This window comes from Heterodontus francisci, chromosome 10 (assembly GCF_036365525.1).
Source record: "Heterodontus francisci isolate sHetFra1 chromosome 10, sHetFra1.hap1, whole genome shotgun sequence".
In the NCBI taxonomy this organism is placed as follows: Eukaryota; Metazoa; Chordata; class Chondrichthyes; order Heterodontiformes; family Heterodontidae; genus Heterodontus; species Heterodontus francisci.
Genome location: NC_090380.1, coordinates 93,596,107 through 93,615,817, shown reverse-complemented (window position 1 = coordinate 93,615,817; position 19,711 = coordinate 93,596,107). Strand labels below are relative to the sequence as shown.

Genomic DNA, 19,711 nt, shown 5'->3' with positions numbered 1-19,711 from the left:
TTGTACAAACTAAGAATGTGTGCTAACTCGTTCAGGTTACAATTTGGTCATTGTTACCAATCAGTTAATGTCCTGCAGCGCCCATTGTTGCAGAAGGCTTCAGATAAACTGATGAACATCATGCAATAGTATTTCAAGATCACCCCAGGTCTGTTCTAGGGATTGGAACATGGGAAATTAGTCAGAGAGATCCACCCCAGCTATCTAGCTATCTTTCATATCTGTGAATCACTCATTTCACCAGGATCCATAAAAAGCTGTTCCATAATTGCTCACCTGTTGACCAAAGATAAACAGTATGGGGGAGAAGTGCAACTAAAACCTAAAAGGTAATCTCTTCAGATGCTGTAAAAGATAATAAAATCTCTGGCACTGTACATACATATGAAAAATTGTTTCGTCCTAACTGCAGAATTAATTTCAGTAAGTGATAATCTTATGTACAATCTTGAGTGTGTCATTTAGAGATGTTCCCTTAACAATTGATATCTGACAGTGTTTTAACTGCCTAATAGTTGATAGTGCCTTGCACTTAACTGTTGTTCTCCCTTTCCAGATTCCATTGTAATAGCCTTCTGGGTTGGTCTCGCTGTCTTTATGATATTTCTCTTCATAATTCTTATGTTGATGTCACGCTCTGGCTCTACACCTGCACAGTAAGTGGATTTAGTGACCTTTTCATACAATGAGCTAAGCTTTATTGAGTTTACTTACAGTGATTATTTGATGCACACCACATGTCAAAGTACTTTTCATTTATGCAGTGACACATTTCTATAATTTCCTAAGTCAACTCCCATTTTATTAAGGCATATTTTATCTATTAATTGTATGTGGGAGTTGAGTGGAACAAAATTAGATTGAAGTTCTTAAAATTATATGCTATCCTCTGATTGCTCAGCTAGTTAAAGCAACGAGTAACTAAGAAGGTCAGCACAAATGTCAATGCAATTACTGAAGTGACTGTAGGCAATTAAAAAAAAAGTATTTTGTCACTGAGAGTTTCAGATTGCTTACTTCACAGCCAGCAAATATTTGAAAAGTATCAAATTGTACAAACGTCAAAAATCAGAGCTCCAAATCCATCTTTCTGCCAAATTTAACAACCATATCTAGCTTTGTTGCTGTTAACTAGTGGCAGAAAAATCTCCCTAAATAATTTAATTCGTTACAGCCCATCATCGGCAAATTTGGACAGTGTCTTGCGATAGGTTCTCCAGATGGTATAGTATAATAATTTAGCCCAAATTGTATGACTCTTGTGTAGCCTAGGCAGTGTCTTCAATGAAATGCTCTCAGCCATTGTGACATCAGTGGAGGTTTGAAAGATTCCATCCATTATCATCTCAACTGAAGCAAGATTTTAATGTAGATAAAGGTAACAGTCAACCTAAAATATGAGTATACAGTGAAAAGACTTTCAGCCAACTACCACTCTTTCTCTCCTGAAACATTGATTCCTTGCTGGAATATTCGGTAGGGTGATAGGTTACCTTTTTAAACAGACTCTTAAGCTGAGGGGTGAGCACATCTGTAAACATGCTATCCACGTAGCTCTCATCCTCACGAATGCACCACAGTGTCACCAGCTGCTGTTCAAATTCCAAAACCCGGAGCTCAAGCTGCTGCAATTGACAACACTTCCTGCACAAATGGTTATTCGGGATACGGGAAGAATCCTGGAGCTCCCACATAGCACAGGAAATGCACTCGCAAGGTTGAAGCAACCCCGCCATTCCTTTATTTATTATTTGACCCTTTGCTACTGCTAAAAAAAAGAAATGCTACCAATAGCTCTCTTAATGTTGGAAAACGTCCCAAAAGCACTTCACAGAAGCTTAATCATACAAAAATGAACACCAGGTCGAAGGAGGAGATAGTGCCTAAAAGATTGGTCAAAGAGGTGGGTTTTAAAGAGGTACTGAAAGAGGGTTGAAGGCAGAGAGGTGTAGGCAGGGAATTCCAAAGTTTTGAGGTACAGCTGAAGGCACAGCTGCCTATGGCGGGATGATGGAATAGTCAGAGTCAATGGAATGCAGAGTTCCTGGAATATTGTAGAGCTGGAGAAGGGGAGGGGTGGAATTATGGAGGGCTTAAACATGAAAATGAGAATTTAAAATTACAGCCTTTGGGGGACCCAGAGCTGATGGATGAGTGGGACTTGTGGGTTAAGGTATGGCAGCAGAGATTTGCAAGAGCTAAAGCTTATTAGTTTGGAAGATGGGGGACCGACCAGAAGAGATTTGGAGTAATCAAGTAAAGATATCATAAAGACATGGATGAGGGGTCATTTAGTCTGCAGACAGGGGAGATATTCATCCAATCAGTCTGGGCTGGAACATAATGCCCAGATGTTAAAGACTGTGCAGTGAAGGATATCTGATCACAGTGGTGTGATAATTGATCATATACTGATAATAACTTGACACTGACTGGATACTATCAACAATATTAATTTTAATATTAATATTAATTATACTGGGATTTATGTCAAAGGCTTTTGACCATAACTCAAAATGAGTCATCCTAATCTTGTATAGATCATTGTTAAGGCTATGCTGTGTATAACTTTCAGCACTGTATCTTCAAAAGGAGATTCATGTAATGGATAGCATTCAGAGAACATGATAAGGATGATTCTTGGATTTATGGCTTTAGTTTATGAGGAAATATTCATAAAACCAATCCTGTTTTCACTGGAACCTCAGAAGAGGAATGATTCAGATTTGTAAAATGCCGACAGAATGGATAACAATAAATATGAACAGACTTTTTAAGTTAGGCCTCATGCACTGGTCTGCATGGTTTTGGACAGTGGTGAGTCACTTAGCAAAGAAAGGCTGGGTACTTCCTTAGGACTGCTTCTCAGCCACTGTATCTTTGTTGAAGTGTGATAGAGATCCCAAGGAACTTTATTCCAAAAGTTAAAGCTTTGGATGTGAAAATTGGGTGTTTACTGAACAGTCCAGTCAATTTGAAGCTGTTTTTCTCTGCAGCCTGTCAAACAAGGCTATGCTATTCCTGCAGTCGGCAGATCTTTATGCAGAATACTGAAGCTGCAGATGGTGACAAGCAGGGCCAACTTTCCTAAGGATTCCTATTCTTCTACTTTTTTGTATAACTAATTTCCTCACTCCTGCTACAGTACAATTGGACATGATTAGCTTGTTTAGGAGACGAATAATTGAAACTCAGGGACCTTAAGTACTTTCCACAATTGAGCAGCACTATAGAAACACAATTTGTTATAAAGGTGGATAGGCAATGTGGCAGCCAATAGTTGGACTAGTAGATCGCCTGGGCCATTGGTCACAGTAAAGTTGTTCTCAAATCTGGGCTGACCAACTACAGATAGATAGCATTTCTCTTGCTTCAGGGAAACCTGATGGCAGATTCAACTGATCTGGTTGAAGTGAGTAAATAGCCATCTAAGCTGAATATTTACTGAGCTACCTTTACCCATCTGTTAATTGTAATTCACATTGCACTTGTCCTGATCACATTGAAAAGAAGCACATCAGCCTGCACTGCTTTCAGTTTACATAAAAGAATTCAATTCTGAATGGTACACTTGAACATTTCAACATAACTGTTATACACATCACAACTATATGATGCTTTAGCACAGTGGTTCAATGGCAACTAGCCAAGGCAGGTAGATGGAGTTAAGATACAGATCAGCCATGATCTACTTGAAAAGTGGAACAGGCTCAAAGGGCTGAGTGGCCTGCTCCTGTTCCTACCTTCCTATGTGCTATTCCTATGTGCCTGCAGTGATGAACATTATCTGCTGACATGATTCTCAAAAGTTGATGTCTGGCATGTGCTGCTGTCCTGAGGGACAGGAATATCATATAGCTGCAACTCTTGGGTGGCTTAGTCCTTAGCATCATCTTCATCACCGTTCTTTTCCTCCTTCTCTACTACCCATTGTTGTGGTGGATCATCAGGAAATGAGGATGGAAGGCGATGGTGAGTGAACCTTACCCCTTTGGGATTAAGGAGTAGGGCGGGTGTAGTTGGTGACGATTTGTGGCTATGTAGTTTCATGGGGATCCCAGGGCATCGGTGCTGGTGCTCAGTCAGTAACCTGGCATTAACCTCAGTATCTTTTTTTTAATTCATTCATGGGATGTGGGCGTCGCTGGCCAGGCCAGCATTTATTGCCCATCCCTAATTGCCCTTGAGAAGGTGGTGGTGAGCTGCCTTCCAGAACTGCTGCAGTCCATGTGGGGTGATGAACATTATCCTGCAGTTAGGAAGGCAGTTAGGAACACCCACCCTGCAGTTAGGAAGGGAGTTCCAGGATTTTGATCCACCGACAGTGAAGGAACGGCGATATAGTTCCAAGTCAGGATGGTGTGTGACTTGGAGGGAAACTTGCAGGTGGTGGTGTTCCCATGTATTTGCTGCCCTTGTCCTTCTAGTTGGTAGAGGTCGCAGGTTTGGAAGGTGCTGTCTAAGGAGCCTTGGTGTGTTGCTGCAGTGCATCTTGTAGATGGTACACACTGCTGCCACTATGCGTCGGTGGTGGAGGGAGTGAATGTTTGTAGATGGGGTGCCAATCAAGCAGGCTGCTTTGTCCTGGATGGTGTTGAGCTTTGTCCTGGATGGTGTTGTTGGAGCTGCACCCATCCAGGCAAGTGGAGAGTATTCCATCACACTCCTGACTTGTGCCTTGTAGATGGTGGACAGGCTTTGGGGAGTCAGGAGGTGAGTTACTCGCCTCAGGAGTCCTAGCCTCTGACCTGCTTTTGTAGCCATGGTATTTATATGGCTACTCCAGTTCAGTTTCTGGTCAATGGTGGCCCCTAGGACGTAGATAGTGGGGGATTCAGCGATGGTAATGCCATTGAATATCAAGGGGAGATGGTTAGATTCTCTCTTGTTAGTTTAGTTTAGAGATACAGCACTGAAACAGGCCCTTCGGCCCACCGAGTCTGTGCCGACCATCAGCCACCCATTTATACTAATCCTACACTAATTCCATAATTCCTACCACATCCCCACCTGTCCCTATATTTCCCTACCACCTACCTATACTAGGGGCAATTTATAATGGCCAATTTACCTATCAACCTGCAAGTCTTTGGCATGTGGGAGGAAACCGGAGCATCCGGAGGAAACCCACGCAGACACAGGGAGAACTTGCAAACTCCACACAGGCAGTACCCAGAATTGAACCCGGGTCGCTGGAGCTGAGGCTGCGGTGCTAACCACTGCACCACTGTGCCGCCCCTTCTTAACCAATTTCCCATGTGGGACCTTATCAAAAGCCTTACTGAAGTCCATGTAGACTACATCAACTGCTTTACCCTCATCTGCACATCTAGTCACCTCGAAAAATTCAATCAAGTTAGTTAGAGACGATCTCCCCGACAAAGCCGTGCTGACTATCCCTGATTAATCCCTGCCTCTCCAAATGGAGATTAATCCTTTCCCTCAGAATTTTTTCCAATAGTTTCCCAACCACTGATGTTAGACCCACCGGCCTGTAATTTCCTGGTCTACCCTTGCTACCCTTCTTGAACAATGGTACCACATTCGCTGTCCTCCAGTCCTCTGGCACCTCTCCCGTGGCCAGAGAGGATCTGAAAATTTGTGTCAGTGCCCCTATCACCGCCCTTGCCTCACACAACAGCCTGGGATGCATCTCATCTGGACCTGGGGATTTATCCACTTTCAAGCCCGCTAAAGCATCGAATACTTCCTCCTTTTGAAATGTTAATATGTTCAAGTATATCGCAATCCCTCTCCCTGATATCTACACCTACATCGTCGTTCTCCACCGTAAAAACAGATGAAAAGTAATCATTTAAAACCTTACCTATTTGGAGATGGTCATTGCCTGGCACTTGTGTGGCGCGAATGTTACTTGCCACTTATCAGCCCAAGCCTGGATATTGTCCAAGTCTTACTGCATTTCTACACAGACTGCATCAGTATCTGAGGAGTCATGAATGGTGCTGAACATTGTGCAATCATCAGCGAACATCCCCACTTCTGACCTTATGATTGAAGGAAGGTCATTGATGAAGTAGCTGAAGATGGTTGTGCCGAGGACACTACAATGAGGAACTGCTGCAGTGATGTCCTGGAGCTCAGATGATTGACCTCCAACAACCACAACCATCTTCCTTTGCGCTAGGTATGACTCCAACCAGCGGAGGGTTTTACCCCTGATTCCCATTGAACTCAGTTTTGCTAGGGCTCTTTGATGCCATACTCGGTCAAATGCTGCCTTGATGTCAAGGGCAGTCACTCTCAGCTCACCTGTTGAGTTCAGCTCTTTTGTCCATGTTTGAACCAAGGCTGTAATGAGGTCAGAAGCTGAGTGGCTTTGGCGGAACCCAAACTGAGCGTCATTGAGCAGGTTATTCTCCATTGGCAAGGACTGTGTGCTTCCTCATGAGCTGAAAGGGGATGAGGGGTTTAACAGTAGAGAATACCCATCCGGTGGACTATCTTTGGTGAGTATTGTGGACCAATTCCTTCCGCATTGAGATAAATAAATGAGTGTGAGATCGGCCATTACAACAACAACTTGTATTTATATAGCTCCTTTAATGTAATAAAATGTGCCACGCTGCTTCACAGGGGCATTATAAAACAAAATATGACTAAGCCACATAAGGAGATATTATGGCAGATGACCAAAAGCTTGGTAAAGAGGTAGGTTTTAAGGAATGTCTTAAAGGAGGAAAGAGAGGTAGAGAAGCGGAGAGGTTTAGGGGGAGAATTCCAGAGCATAGGCACCTGAAGGCACGTCCTCCAATTGTGGAGCGTTAAAAAGTGGCAAATGGCACAGGAGAGGTAAAATAATAGATATTGAGTGTGTGACGATGCTAAAGGGGAGAAAAGAGTTTTGGGGTTGTGCATATCAATTGTGTGTTAGTGGAGCCATTGTGCAGGGTAAGTAGTTGGGGGTGCCCCCAACCAAAGAACATTGTGAAGGTCTAGTTGTGAATGGGTTGCTTTATGATTATGAAATCTTGTGCTGGTGCCGAGGGATTCTAGGAAGAAGAGGGAGAGGTGTACTGTGTGTTTTTGTTTCCAAAGATATACTTTATTCATAAAAATGTGCAAAAAATACATAACAAAACAGTTCAAATTTCACATTTCAGAAAGTACAATAGAAATCAGACTCCTTTGATACAGAATATGAGTTGCCTCACAACTCTTGCCATTCTGTTTTATATGCAATGTACATTTGCATTATACAGCAAAAACTCTTTTGGAGCATACAGCCCAAGGGTTTTTACATGGGTCCAGCCCTGTTCACTATAGCAGGAGGGTCTTACATAGTGGCCTTTCCACATTGAGCTTTTGCGGCAGCTGCACCAAGCTATAGTGCGTCCCTCAGCATGTAGTCCTGGACCTTGGAATGTGCCAGCCTGCAACACTCGGTCACGGATAACTCTTTGCACTGGAAGACCAGCAAGTTTCGGGCAGACCAAAGAGCGTCTTTCACCGAGTTGATGGCCCTCCAGCAGCAGTTGATGTTTATCTCGGTGTACGTCCTTGGGAACAGCCCTTAGAGCACAGAGTCCTCTGTTACGGAGCTGCTCGGGATGAACCTCGACAAAAACCACTGCATCTCTTTCCAGACCTGCTTTGCAAAGACACATTCCAGAAGGAGATGGGTGACAGTTGCTTCCCCACCAAACCTGCCTCGAGGGCAGCTTGTGGAGGCGGTGAGACTCCAGGTGTGCAGGAAGGATCAGACGGGGAGGGCACTTCTCACCACCAGCCAAGCTACGTCTTGGTGTTTGTTTGAAAGTTCTGCTGATGAGGCATTCTGCCAAATGACTTTGGCAGTCTGCTCGGGCAACTATCCGACAGGATCCACCATCTCCTTTTCCTGTCGGGCCTTGAGGACATTCAGTGCAGACCACTGGCTGATGGATTTGTATTCAAAGGTGTTTTTCTGCACAAACTTTTCTACGAAGGAAGGAGCCTTGCCTGCCCGGCAGAAGATGTGGAACTTTTGGCAGCACTGTTCTACAGTCCTGGGGGTAAGGGAGCTGGTAGTTATCAGGATGACTGATAATTCTGGGTGACTTCAGGACTATGGATCTGTTTGTCTTGCCTTCAAAGCCTCCCACACCATCTGCCATTCATGGGAATGTATCTTAAAAATATTGGGAAGACAAGTAATTTGAGAGGGAAAGCCAAGTAGTTTCTTGCTTTGCCTGCTTGTCACCCTGTGGCCTGTTGAACAGTACAGGCTGAATAGTGGAATTAAAGGCTGTACAGAAGTTTCTTATTGCTTCAGCTGCGTGCACTAGTTATACACATGTTTTTTACACCAATCCTTCCACTAATGGGTCTGCAAATGAGCATACCTAGGGAATTTCCATACATTTCCTTCCAGAGGCCAGTGGCAGATGTAATCCTTTTTTTTTCGGTGCAACTGCAGTGTAGATCACATCAAGGAAATTCAGAGCCTCAGTCTTGCAACTGCTAAGCGCATTACTTTAGCATGAACCAATCAGGAACTCAACGTGTATTACTTTTTTGCATCCACAAGATTGTTAATAGTGAGATGATATTGATTTGGATGATTTGTCAATTTGTCAATTGACAAATCTGTTTATATCTGCCTGCACAGATGGGACATATATTATGTGTGTGTATTTAGGTTTGAGGCTTGATGTCTCTGGCTGTTGTAATTTTCCTACAACGCCACTCCTTACAGCGTGTCTTCTGCATGGCAGAAAACTTAGTGAGCAGAAAACCTGTAGCTATGACAGCAGGTAAGCACATAGTGGAGAGGACGTCAAACTACTTGGGACTGTTAGCAACCATCCTGTGGACATGTGCTGGAGCCTAGCAGGATGAAGTGGTAATGGACTTCACCTCTGCTATCCATTCAGTGTTAAGCACTATGTAATATTTTCACTCAAAGGGTTGCGAATCTTTGGAATTCTCTACCCCAGAGAGTTGTGGATGCTCCATTGTTGAGGCTGAAATTGACAGATTTTTGGTCTCTCTGGGAATCAATGGACACGGGGAGCAGGCAGGAAATAGAGTTGAGACAGAAGATCGGCCATGATCATAGTGAAGGGCAGAGCAGGTACGAGTGGCCATATGGTCTGCTCCTGCTCCTATTTCTCATGTTCTTATTTAAAGTATGGTAACTCCCCACTGTTGTTATAATACTTGAAATAAAAGTAAGACAACATCAGTTAAGTAAAAGTCGGGTGCAATTTCTAAAACTAAATATAACTGACATTATGATTGATGATAATTTCAGACATTCATCATTTTGAGTCTCCTTCAGATCCACTTTGATGAAACACTGGAGGCCATTGATATTCATGTAACTAGATCCTTGTGCAAATCAACATTTTCGAGAGAGGAGAAAATTATGGTGGCCTAAAAAGATGTTTCTAACATTTTGTTTCCATAAATCTATTAGAGGGATACTCCCCCATGGTTTTCTTTCACTTTCCATGTGATTTTACGTACCAAGTTATTTCAGAGTGATTTAAATTTAGTGTGATTTGAAACCACTATAAATCTTTGCTTCCTGGAGTCAGCATCTAATACTTGGCTGTCTCCCAATCTGGGAACATTTACACTGATTGATGATTATCTACAGATGATTAAACAGGCTGACAAAATGTGTTTCTTTGAAATAGATAAATATGTGTAGCAAACTAGGGTAATAAAATCTTGTGCAGCATGACTATCTAACATGCCCATAACAAGGTAAACATGGATGAGGAAGGCCATTTGGGCCATTTTAGTTCATCCATCCAGAAAGATCTTGCAGTCCTCATGTTGCAACAGAATCACAGAATAATACCATGCAGAAGAGGCCCTTCGGCTCATCGTGTCTGCACCGATGCATTAAAGACACCTGACCTGTCTACCGAATCCCATTTGCCAGCACTTGGCCCATAGCCTTGTATGTTATGATGTGCCAAGTGCTCATCCAGGTAATTTTTAAAGGATGTGAGGCAACCCGCCTCTACCAGCCTCCCAGGCAGTGCATTCCAGACCGTCACCACCCTCTGGGTAAAAAAGTTCTTCCTGAAATCCTCCTTAAATCTCCTGTCCCTCACCTTAAACTTGTGTCCCCTCATAACTGACCCTTCAGCTAAGGGGAACAGCTGCTCCCTATCCACCCTGTCCATGTCCCTCATAATCTTGTATACCTCGATCAGGTCGCCCCTCAGTCTTCTCTGCTCCAGCGAAAACAACCCAAGCCTATCCAACCTCTCTTCATAGCTTAAATGTTCCATCCCAGGCACCATCCTGATGAATTGCCTCTGCACCCCCTCCAGTGCAATCACATCCTTCCTATAATGTGGCGACCAGAATTGCACGCAGTACTCCAGCTGTGGCCTTACCAAAATTCTGTACAACTCCAACATGACCTTCCTGCTTTTGTAATCTATGCCTCGATTGATAAAGGCAACTGTCCCATATGCCTTTTTCACCACCCGATTAACCTGCCCTTCTGCCTTCAGAGATCTATAGACAAACACGTCAAGGCCCCTTTGTTCTGTGGAACTTCCCAGTGTCAGGCCATTCATTGAATACTTTCGTGTCACATTACTCCTTCCAAAGTGTATCACCTCACACTTTTCAAGGTTAAATTCCATCTGCCACTTTTCTGCCCATTTGACCATCCCGTCTATATCTTCCTGTAACCCAAGACACTCAACCTCACTGTTAACCACTTGGTCAATCTTTGTGTCATCCGCAAACTTACTGATCCTACCCCCCACATAGTCATCTATGTCGTTTCTATAAATGACAAACAATAGGGGACCCAGCACAGATCCCTGCGGTACGCCACTGGACACTGGCTTCCAGTCACTAAAACAACCGTCTGTCATCACTCTCTGTCTCCTACAGCTAAGCCAATTTTGAATCCACCTTATCAAGTTACCCTGTATCCCATGTGCATTTGCTTTCTTGATAAGTCTCCCATGTGGGACCTTGTCAAAGGCTTTGCTGAATTCCATGTAAACTACATCAATTGCACTACCCTCATCTACACACCTGGTCACATGCTCAAAAAATTCAATCAGATTTGTTAGGCATGACCTCCCTCTGACAAAGCCATGCTGACTATTCCTAATCAAATTTTGCCTCTCCAAGTGGAAATAGATTCTCATTCAACTGTTTCTTAAATAACCCCAGGAGTTTTCTCTCCATTACTCTATCTGGGAGGCCATTCCATATTTGATCATTCTTTACATGAAGAAGAATTTCCTGACATTAATCTTAAATTTATCTTTTGCTAGTTTGAGCTTGTGTCCCCTTGTCCTACTGTTGCTGTTTAGTCTGAAGTAATTTACTCAATCTACCTTTTCCATTCTATTTAGTACCTCTATGGTAGCACCTCTCGGATGCCTCTTTTCAGGACTGAAAAGCACAGATTTCTCCAGTATTTCCTCATACCGCAGACATTTGGCTGTAGGTTCATCTGTTCTCCAGCAGTCTTGGAGACTAGTACTCGAGGTGTAGTCTGGCCAGAGTGCTGTAATCTGTTTAAGCATGTCTTGTACTCACTTTATTGTTTACATAATTCAGCTGATTGCTGCTTTGCCGTGTTTGAACAACTGGTGCCCATGGAACTGTCCCCCAACCTCAGTTCAGTGCCTTCAGGAAAGAAGCAAAGAAAATCGGAAGAGAAGGAGTTAGATAAAAACAGAAAGCTTCAGTAAATAAGATCTGCAGCTGCTACAAACTAGATAATAACTCTTCAGCATCAATATCAAAGAAAAGTTAACAGAGTCCAGATGGAATAACTGAATTACAATAATAATAGATGCCAAAATATGAAATTACCATAAATAAAAACAGACAATGCTGGAAATACTCAGCAGTTCTGGCAGAATCTGTGGAGAGAGAAACAGTTAACAGGCTGAATTTTCATAGAGCAGCGGAGTGGGGTTCGGAGGTGGATGTGCCAGCAACTTCACACTGTCGGCCAGCATGCCGGCCTGCTGTAATGTTCCTGTATCTGGCATATTTTCATGAAGACTGCTTCGGGGATAGGAGGTGTTAGACTAGTTAGAGTATCCATTGTGGCCAGTCATTAGATTCTGACTCCTCACAGAGCCGAAGTCAGTTGGATGGATGGAGGTGGCCTCTGAGCAGCAGGCCGGGGGTGGGGGGATGGGGTGGGGCCAGCAATGCCTCGTTTAATTTCACCAACCTCTGCAGCTGCTATTGCCAGAGATGCACAGCTGCAGCCGCAGGCCATCCTGTTCCCCCCCCCCCTCCACAGTGATGTCCTGTCAGCTGTGGCCAGATTTTATTTTTAAACATTCTAGGGTCTTCACACGTTGCCTCCATTTTGAGGCGCCCTCTCGTTCTCCCATCTACATCGGCAGCACCCACTTCTCCCAGAGGGCCTAACGGCTGCACAAAGCCTTGGGTCCTCCGAATGGCTCTCCCAGCACCGCCTTTAGTTGGACCTGACTCCCAGAACATAAGAAATAGGAGCAGGAGTAGGCCATTCAGCCCCTCAAGCCTGCCCTGCCATTCAATAAGATCATGGCTGATCTGCCCCAGACCTCAACTCCTCTTTCGTGCCAGCACCTCATAGCCCTCATCTCCCCGATATTTCAAAAATCTATCTACCGCCTCTTTAAATACTTTCAGTGATCTAGCCTCCATAACTCTCCAGTGTTAGAGAATTACAGACATTCACTACTCTTTGCATCTCAGTTTTGTTCTGTAACTATGTCCCCTAGTTCGAAATTCCCCCACTAGTGAGGGGAAACATCTTCTCAACATCTACCCTGTCAAGCCCCCTCAGAATTTTGTACGTTTCAATAAGATCACCCTTCATTCTTCTAAACTCTAATGAATAAAGGCCTAACCTGTTTAGCCGTTCTTAATAAGTCAACCCCTTCATCCCAGGAATCAGCCTAGTGAATCTCTTTTGAACTGCCTCCAATGCCAGTATATCCTTTCTTAAATACAAGGACCAAAACTGTGCACTGTACTCCAGGTGTGGCCTCACCAACACTCTGGACAGTTGTAACAAGACTTCCCTATTTTTAAACTCCAACCCCCTAGCAATAAAGGCCAAAATTCCATTTGCCTTCTTAATTACTTGCTGCACCTGCATGCTAACTTTTTGTGTTTCATGCACAAGAACACCCAGATCCCTCTGTACTGCACTTTTTTGGAGTCTCTCTCCATTTAAATAATAGTCTGCTTTTGATTCTTCCTGCCAAAGTGCATGACCTCACACTTTCCTACATTAAACTCCATCTGCTAAGTTTTTGCCCACTCACTGAACCTATCTATATCCCCCTGCAGATTCTTTATGTTCTCATCACAACATGCCCTCCCACCTATTTTTGTATCATCAGCAAATTTGGATCTCTTGCACTCTGCCCCCGCCTCCAAGTTATTAATATAGATAGTAAATAATTGAGGCCCTAGGACTGATCCTTGCGGCACTCCACTAGTTACAGCTTTCCTATCTGAAAAAGACCCATTAACCCCACCTCTCTGTCTTCTATTTTTATTATTTATTTTATTTTGAGATACAGCACTGAAACAGGCCCTTTGGCCCACCGAGTCTGTGCTGACCAACAACCACCCATTTTATACTAACCCTGCAGTAATCCCATATTCCCTACCACCTACCTACACTAGGGGCAATTTACAATGGCCAATTTACCTATCAACCTGCAAGTCTTTGGCTGTGGGAGGAAACCAGAGCACCCGGCGAAAACCCACGCAGTCACAGGGAGAACTTGCAAACTCCGCACAGGCAGTACCCAGAATCAAACCCGGGTCCCTGGAACTGTGAGGCTGCAGTGCTAACCACTGCGCCACTGTGCCACCCAGTTAACCAATCCTCAATCCATGCTAATACATTACCCCCAATACCATGAGCTCCTATTTTTTATGTGGCACCATATCGAATGCCTTCTGGAAATCCAAATACACAACATCTACTGGTGCACCTTTATCCACTCTGCTTGTTATATCCTCAAAGAACTCCAGCAAATTTGTCAAACATGATTTCCCTTTCACAAAACCATGTTAAATCTGTTTGATTGGGTTAAGCTTTTCTAAATGCCCTGCTATTTCTTCCTTAATAATGGACTCTAGCATTTTTCCAATGACCAATGTTAGGCTGACTGGCCTATAGTTTCCTGCTTTTGTGTCTCCCTCCCTTCTTGAACAGGGGCGTCACCTTAGTGGTTTTCCAATCTGCTGGGACTCTCCCAGAATCCAGTGAGTTCTGGAATATTTCGCTCAGTGCCTCCACTATCTCTGCAGCCACTTCCTTTAAAACCCTTGGATGCAGATCATCAGGTCCTGGTGACTTGTCTGCCTTTAGTCCCATTAGTTTGTCAAATACTTTGTCCCTCATGATAGAACCTGTTACAAGATCTTTCCTTCCATTAGCTCCTTGCTTATCTGATATCTGTGGGATGTTTATAGTGTCCTCCACCGTGAAGACCGATGTGAAATATTGGTTTAAGTGATCTGCCATTTCCCTGTTCCCCATTATCAATTCTCCAGTCGCATCCTCCAAGGGTCCCACGCTCACTTTAGCTACTCTCTTTTTATATACCTGTAGAAGCTCTGGCTGTTTCTTTTTATATTTCTTGACCATTTACTTTCATAATCAATTTTCCCCCTCTTTATTAGCTTTTTAGTCATCCGCTGCTGGTTCCTAAAAAATTCCCAATCCTCTGGCCTACCACTAGTTTTCGCCACTTTGTATGCCTTAGTTTTTGAGTGGATACTCTTCTTGACCGCCTTTGTTAACCATGGGTGGATCATCCTTCTCATCAAGTCCTTCCTTTTGACCGGGATAAATTTTTGCTGACTGTTATGAAATATCTGCTTAAATGTCTGCCAGTGCTCATACATTGACCTTCCTCTTAGTCTATTTTCCTAGCCCACTTTAGACAATTCTTTCTTCAGACCTCTGTAATTGCCCTTGTTTAAGTTGAGGACACTGGTTTGAGACCCGAGTTGCTTGCCCTCAAACTGAATTTGAAATTCTACTATGTTGTGATCGCTACCCCCGAGAGATCCTTAACTACGATATCTTTTATTAATCCTATCTCCTTACACATTACTATATTTAAAATAGCCTGTTCCTGGGTAGGTTCTGCAATATATTTCTCTAAGTAACAATCCCTGATGCACTCTACAAATTCGTCTTCCATGTTGCCTTTGCCAATCTGATTTGTCCAGTCAATATGCAGATTAAAATCACCCATGACAATTTGTAGCAGCCTTCTTATACGCCTCCATTATTTCCCGATTTATACTTTGTCTTTTGTTGTGAGGCAATTCTTCAGGGGCCTATAGACGACTCCCACCCATGACTTCTTCCCCTTGCTATTCCTTATTTCCACCCAAACTGATTCCACATCACGATCTACTGCACCTATATCACTGCTCACCACCACACTGATACCTTCTGTTATTAACATGGCATTATGATATTATTGCTGTCACAGAGACATGGTTGAGGGAGGGGCAGGACTGGCAGGGTATAGAATCTTCAGGCGTAACAGGGGAGGGCATAAAAGAGGAGGTGGCATTGCACTGTTCATCAAGGAGTCAATTACTACAATAAGGAATGATGACATCTTAGAAGGTTCCTCAAATGAGGCCATATGGGTAGAACTTAAAAACAAAAATGAGGCAATCACTTGGCTGGGAGTGTACTACAGGCCTCCAAACAGTCAGGGAGAGATAGAGGAACAGATATGTAAGCAAATCTCAGAGAGGTGTAAAAATAATAGGGTAATAATAGTCGGAGATTTCAACTTCCCCAATATTAACTGGTATAGTCTTAGTGCAAAGGGCTTAAAGGGGATGGAATTATTAAAATGCATACAGGAAAGCTTTTTGAGCCAGCATGTAGAAAATCCTACAAGAGAAGGGGCAGTACTGGACCTAATCCTAGGGAATGAAGCCGGAAATGTGGTAGAAGTGTCAGTGGGGGAGCATTTCGGGGATAGTGACCATAACTCTTTAAGATTTAAGGTAGTTATGGAAAAGGACAAAGATGAACCAGAAATAAAGGTACTGAATTGGGGGAAGGCCAATTTTAATATGATAAAACTGGATCTGGCCAAAATGGACTGGGAGCCGCTGTTTCTTATCGGAAAGTCTACAGCAGACCAGTGGGAGTCATTCAAAAAGGAAATAGTGAGGGTTCAGAGCCAACATGTACCCATTAAGGTGAAGGGTAGGACCAACAAGTCCAGAGAATCCTGGATGTCAAGGGATATAGAGGATTGGATCAGGAAAAAAAAGGAGGCTTATGGCAGATTCAGAGCGCTGAAAACAGCGGAGGCACTAGAGGAGTATAGAAAGTGTAGGGGGGTACTTAAAAAAGTAATTAGGAGAGCGAAGAGGGGACATGAAAAAACACTGGCGGGCAAGATAAAGGAAAATCCTAAGGCGTTTTTTTTAAGGGCAAGAAGATAACCAGGGAAAGAGTATTGCCCATTAGGGATCAAAGTGGCAATCTGTGTGTGGAGCCGGAGGACAGAGGTGAGGTTTTAAATGATAACTTTTCATCTGTGTTCACTATGGAGAAGGACAATGTAGGTGTAGAGATCAGGGAGGGGGATTGTGATATACTGGAACATATTAACATTGAAAGGGAGGAAGTATTAGCTTTTTTAGCAGATTTAAAAGTGGATAAATCCACAGGCCCAGATGAGATGTATCCCAGGCTGTTAAGTGAGGCAAGGGAGGAGTTAGCAGGGGCTCTGACACAAATTTTCAAATCCTCTCTGGCCACAGGAGAGGTGCCAGAGGACTGGAGGACAGTGAATTCAAGAAGGGTAATAGGGATAAACCAGGTAATTACAGGCCAGTGAGTCTAACATCAGAGCAGGGAACACTGAACAGGAAGTGGGAAACACTGAGCAGGGAACACTGAGCAGGGAGTGGAGAACACTGGAAACATGGGGGTGGAGAGAGAGGGGGGAGTGATACAGGGAGAGGGTGGGTGGAGAGGAACAGAGAGAGGGGGAGAAGGAAACAAAGGGGGGAAAAGGAGACAGAGAAAGGGGGGAGAGGGAGACGACAGACAGAGAGGGGGAGAGAGAGAGAGAGACGGGGTGGGGGGCAGAGGGAGTCAAAGAGTCATTTACTTACCGCATGGAAGGAGGCTATTCTGTCCATCGAGCCCATGCTGGTTCTCCATGGAGCTATGCAATCAGTCCCAACTCCCTGGCTCGATTACCATAGCCCTGCAAGTCTATTTCTCTGAGGTGGTCATCCAACTTTCTCTTGAAGTCATTGATCGTCTCCACCACCCTTGTGGGCAGAGAGTTCCAGGTCATTACCACCCGCTGTGTAAAAAAAGTGCTTCCTCATATTCCCCCTGCATCTTTTGCTCAAAACTTTCAATCTGTGTCCCCTAGTCCTAGAGGGGAGGGGGGTGCAGGGGAAGAGAGAACGAGACACACACACAAAGCATAGGGAGAGGGGGGAGAGAGATCAATGTCTCTCCTGAAAGATGGACATCTATCCAGAATACTCTGTGTCGCTACATCAAGTGTGCGGCAGAGATTGACTACTTATGCAAGCAAAAACAATGCCAGGTATGTCACTGAATCAATTTCAATATAGTGACGAGAAAGTAAGTCAATAAATTAGTCTTCTCATTTAAAGCTTCTTCACAAAAATGCACATTTATTGTTGTTTTTATTAGTAAGGTAAATTTTGAATGCCTTTATCTTTCAAAATTTGCACACCGGTCCCCCAGGTCGAGCAAAAATTGTTATGCGGCCCTCCACCTGAAAAGGTTGGACAACCCTGCTTTACAGCCTTCCGGACGCAAAATTTAGTTCAACAATTTCAGACATAACCTCTGCCCTTTTTTTTTGGATGGCAGCTGTTGGTGGTGATTCTGCTGTTCCCATTTACACCTCCTTAGAGATATCCTTTGTTTCTTTACTTGCCCCATTACTGTGTCTTTTTGCCTTGTACTATCATCCCTTTTATCAGTTAATCTCTCCTATCTTTCATCCTATCACAAACATTCTCATGTGTTCTTTCCTCCACTTTCCCCTTTCCCTGCTTCGCTTAAAAGTGGTTACATCTCTAAGCTCTCTCAGTTAAGACAAAGGCTCACTGACCTGAAATGTTAGCCCTGTTTCTCTCTCCACAGATGCTACCAGATCTGCTGAGTATTCCCAGCACTTTCTGTTTTTATTTCACATTTCCATCATCCAAAGTACTTCACTTTAATATGAAATTACCATGTTATTCTAATCATTAAATTTTTAACTCAGAATATTGTGCTCCATCTATGGCATCTGAGGGCTAAGTTAATTGATCCTTTAGTAAACTAGCACAGTGAACAAACATTAGGGATTAATGAATGTTGTTTTTTTTTTATAGATCATAAAATTAATAATTCTGTGTATTAATACTCAAACAGATGTTCATGTCTATGTCAGCAAAACAATATAATCTTGTAATGGTGATAATTAAGATTCTGGATTATATAGAAGCTCCAAAGGAAATTAATTTTTTTGGTGCCATGGTCCAGAAATTGGATTGTGCTACATCTATTTTTCAGGCATGAAACAGACACCTAAAGATCCAATATGGCAGGTGATGTGTGTGTGCCCAACCCGTGCCAGAAATGCAACACCTGCCATATTAGATCGGGCACCCCTGTAAGCATCCAGGACATGTGCCAGATGTATTGGAAAACCGCATTATAATATTAAAATAATGGTCCTATGCTCATTGTAGGACCCTTTTGTGAAATTGGTCTGCCCCAGGGCCTGACTCACCATTAAATAAACTCACCTTGGAGGGGAAACACCAGCGTACTTAGCATTTCCTGGTGTATGCCCATCAGCCTTTGTCAGAAAGCTGAGCTCTCAAATTCAGCAGGGCTAGAATGCAATTTCACCCTTTGGTGAGCTCGGACCTGTGCCATCCTATCCCCTGCTCTAGTTCATGCACACTTGTCCCCAGTGACTTATCATGCAAAAGTCCCTCTTCAAGCCTACTCTCTACCATATGCATGGTGCCAGCTTCTGAGTTGCTATTTGCTATGGTCAGGTCAAGTGACACTGCTACATATTCAGGAAGGCTGCCCTCCTCTTGAACTGGTGCTGGGGCCTAGATGTTCTCTGCAACTGAACTGAAAGGCTTCACACGTTTCCACAGAGCAGAAGTACCCAGTAAAAAGCCATGTCTGACACTGAGAATGACAACACAAATAGTTTTCACAGTAAATAAAATAGACGCAGGGAACTGGTATTTACTTTCAATAATCGGGGAGAGGTGTATGTTCGTGATAGTGGATGGGATTTTGATTTAAATGTGGGGACAGGAATTGAAGTAGGTGCCTCCTTGGGCTGGCATGCCAGTTTCTCGATGCCAAACCAACACACTCATTCACAGGCAACCTGTGGTACAGTGTCAGAAGAATTATCTGTAATATTTCACTCGTGACAAGGGCATTTTTGGGGGGCAGCTCTGGGGGGTGCATACAGGACTCACGGGGTCATGAGAGGATGGTTCAGGAAAACTCCACATTCCAATTGAAAGGAAGGAAGCACATAACAGGAAATGAGATTAAGCTACTCCGAGATTGGATCAACTAGCAATGAGGAGCAGCATCTGTAGGAGCAGAGGCAGACCCCTGGGCAATAGGGGTGCGGGGATCAAGAACGAGGGGCAGGAAGGCAGTGAAAGTGATACCTTTAGCATAGGGTTT

At 43.6% G+C, this 19,711-nt stretch overlaps 1 protein-coding gene across 1 annotated transcript in view; it reads left to right on the top strand.

The window, feature by feature from the left end:
* LOC137374217 (uncharacterized) overlaps positions 1–19,711 on the top strand; it is a 36,450-nt gene that overhangs the window by 7,160 nt on the left and 9,579 nt on the right. The window contains exon 2 of the mRNA XM_068040004.1: positions 557–656. Coding sequence (XP_067896105.1) covers positions 557–656 — 100 coding nt within the window. The remainder of the gene's footprint in view (positions 1–556; positions 657–19,711) is intronic.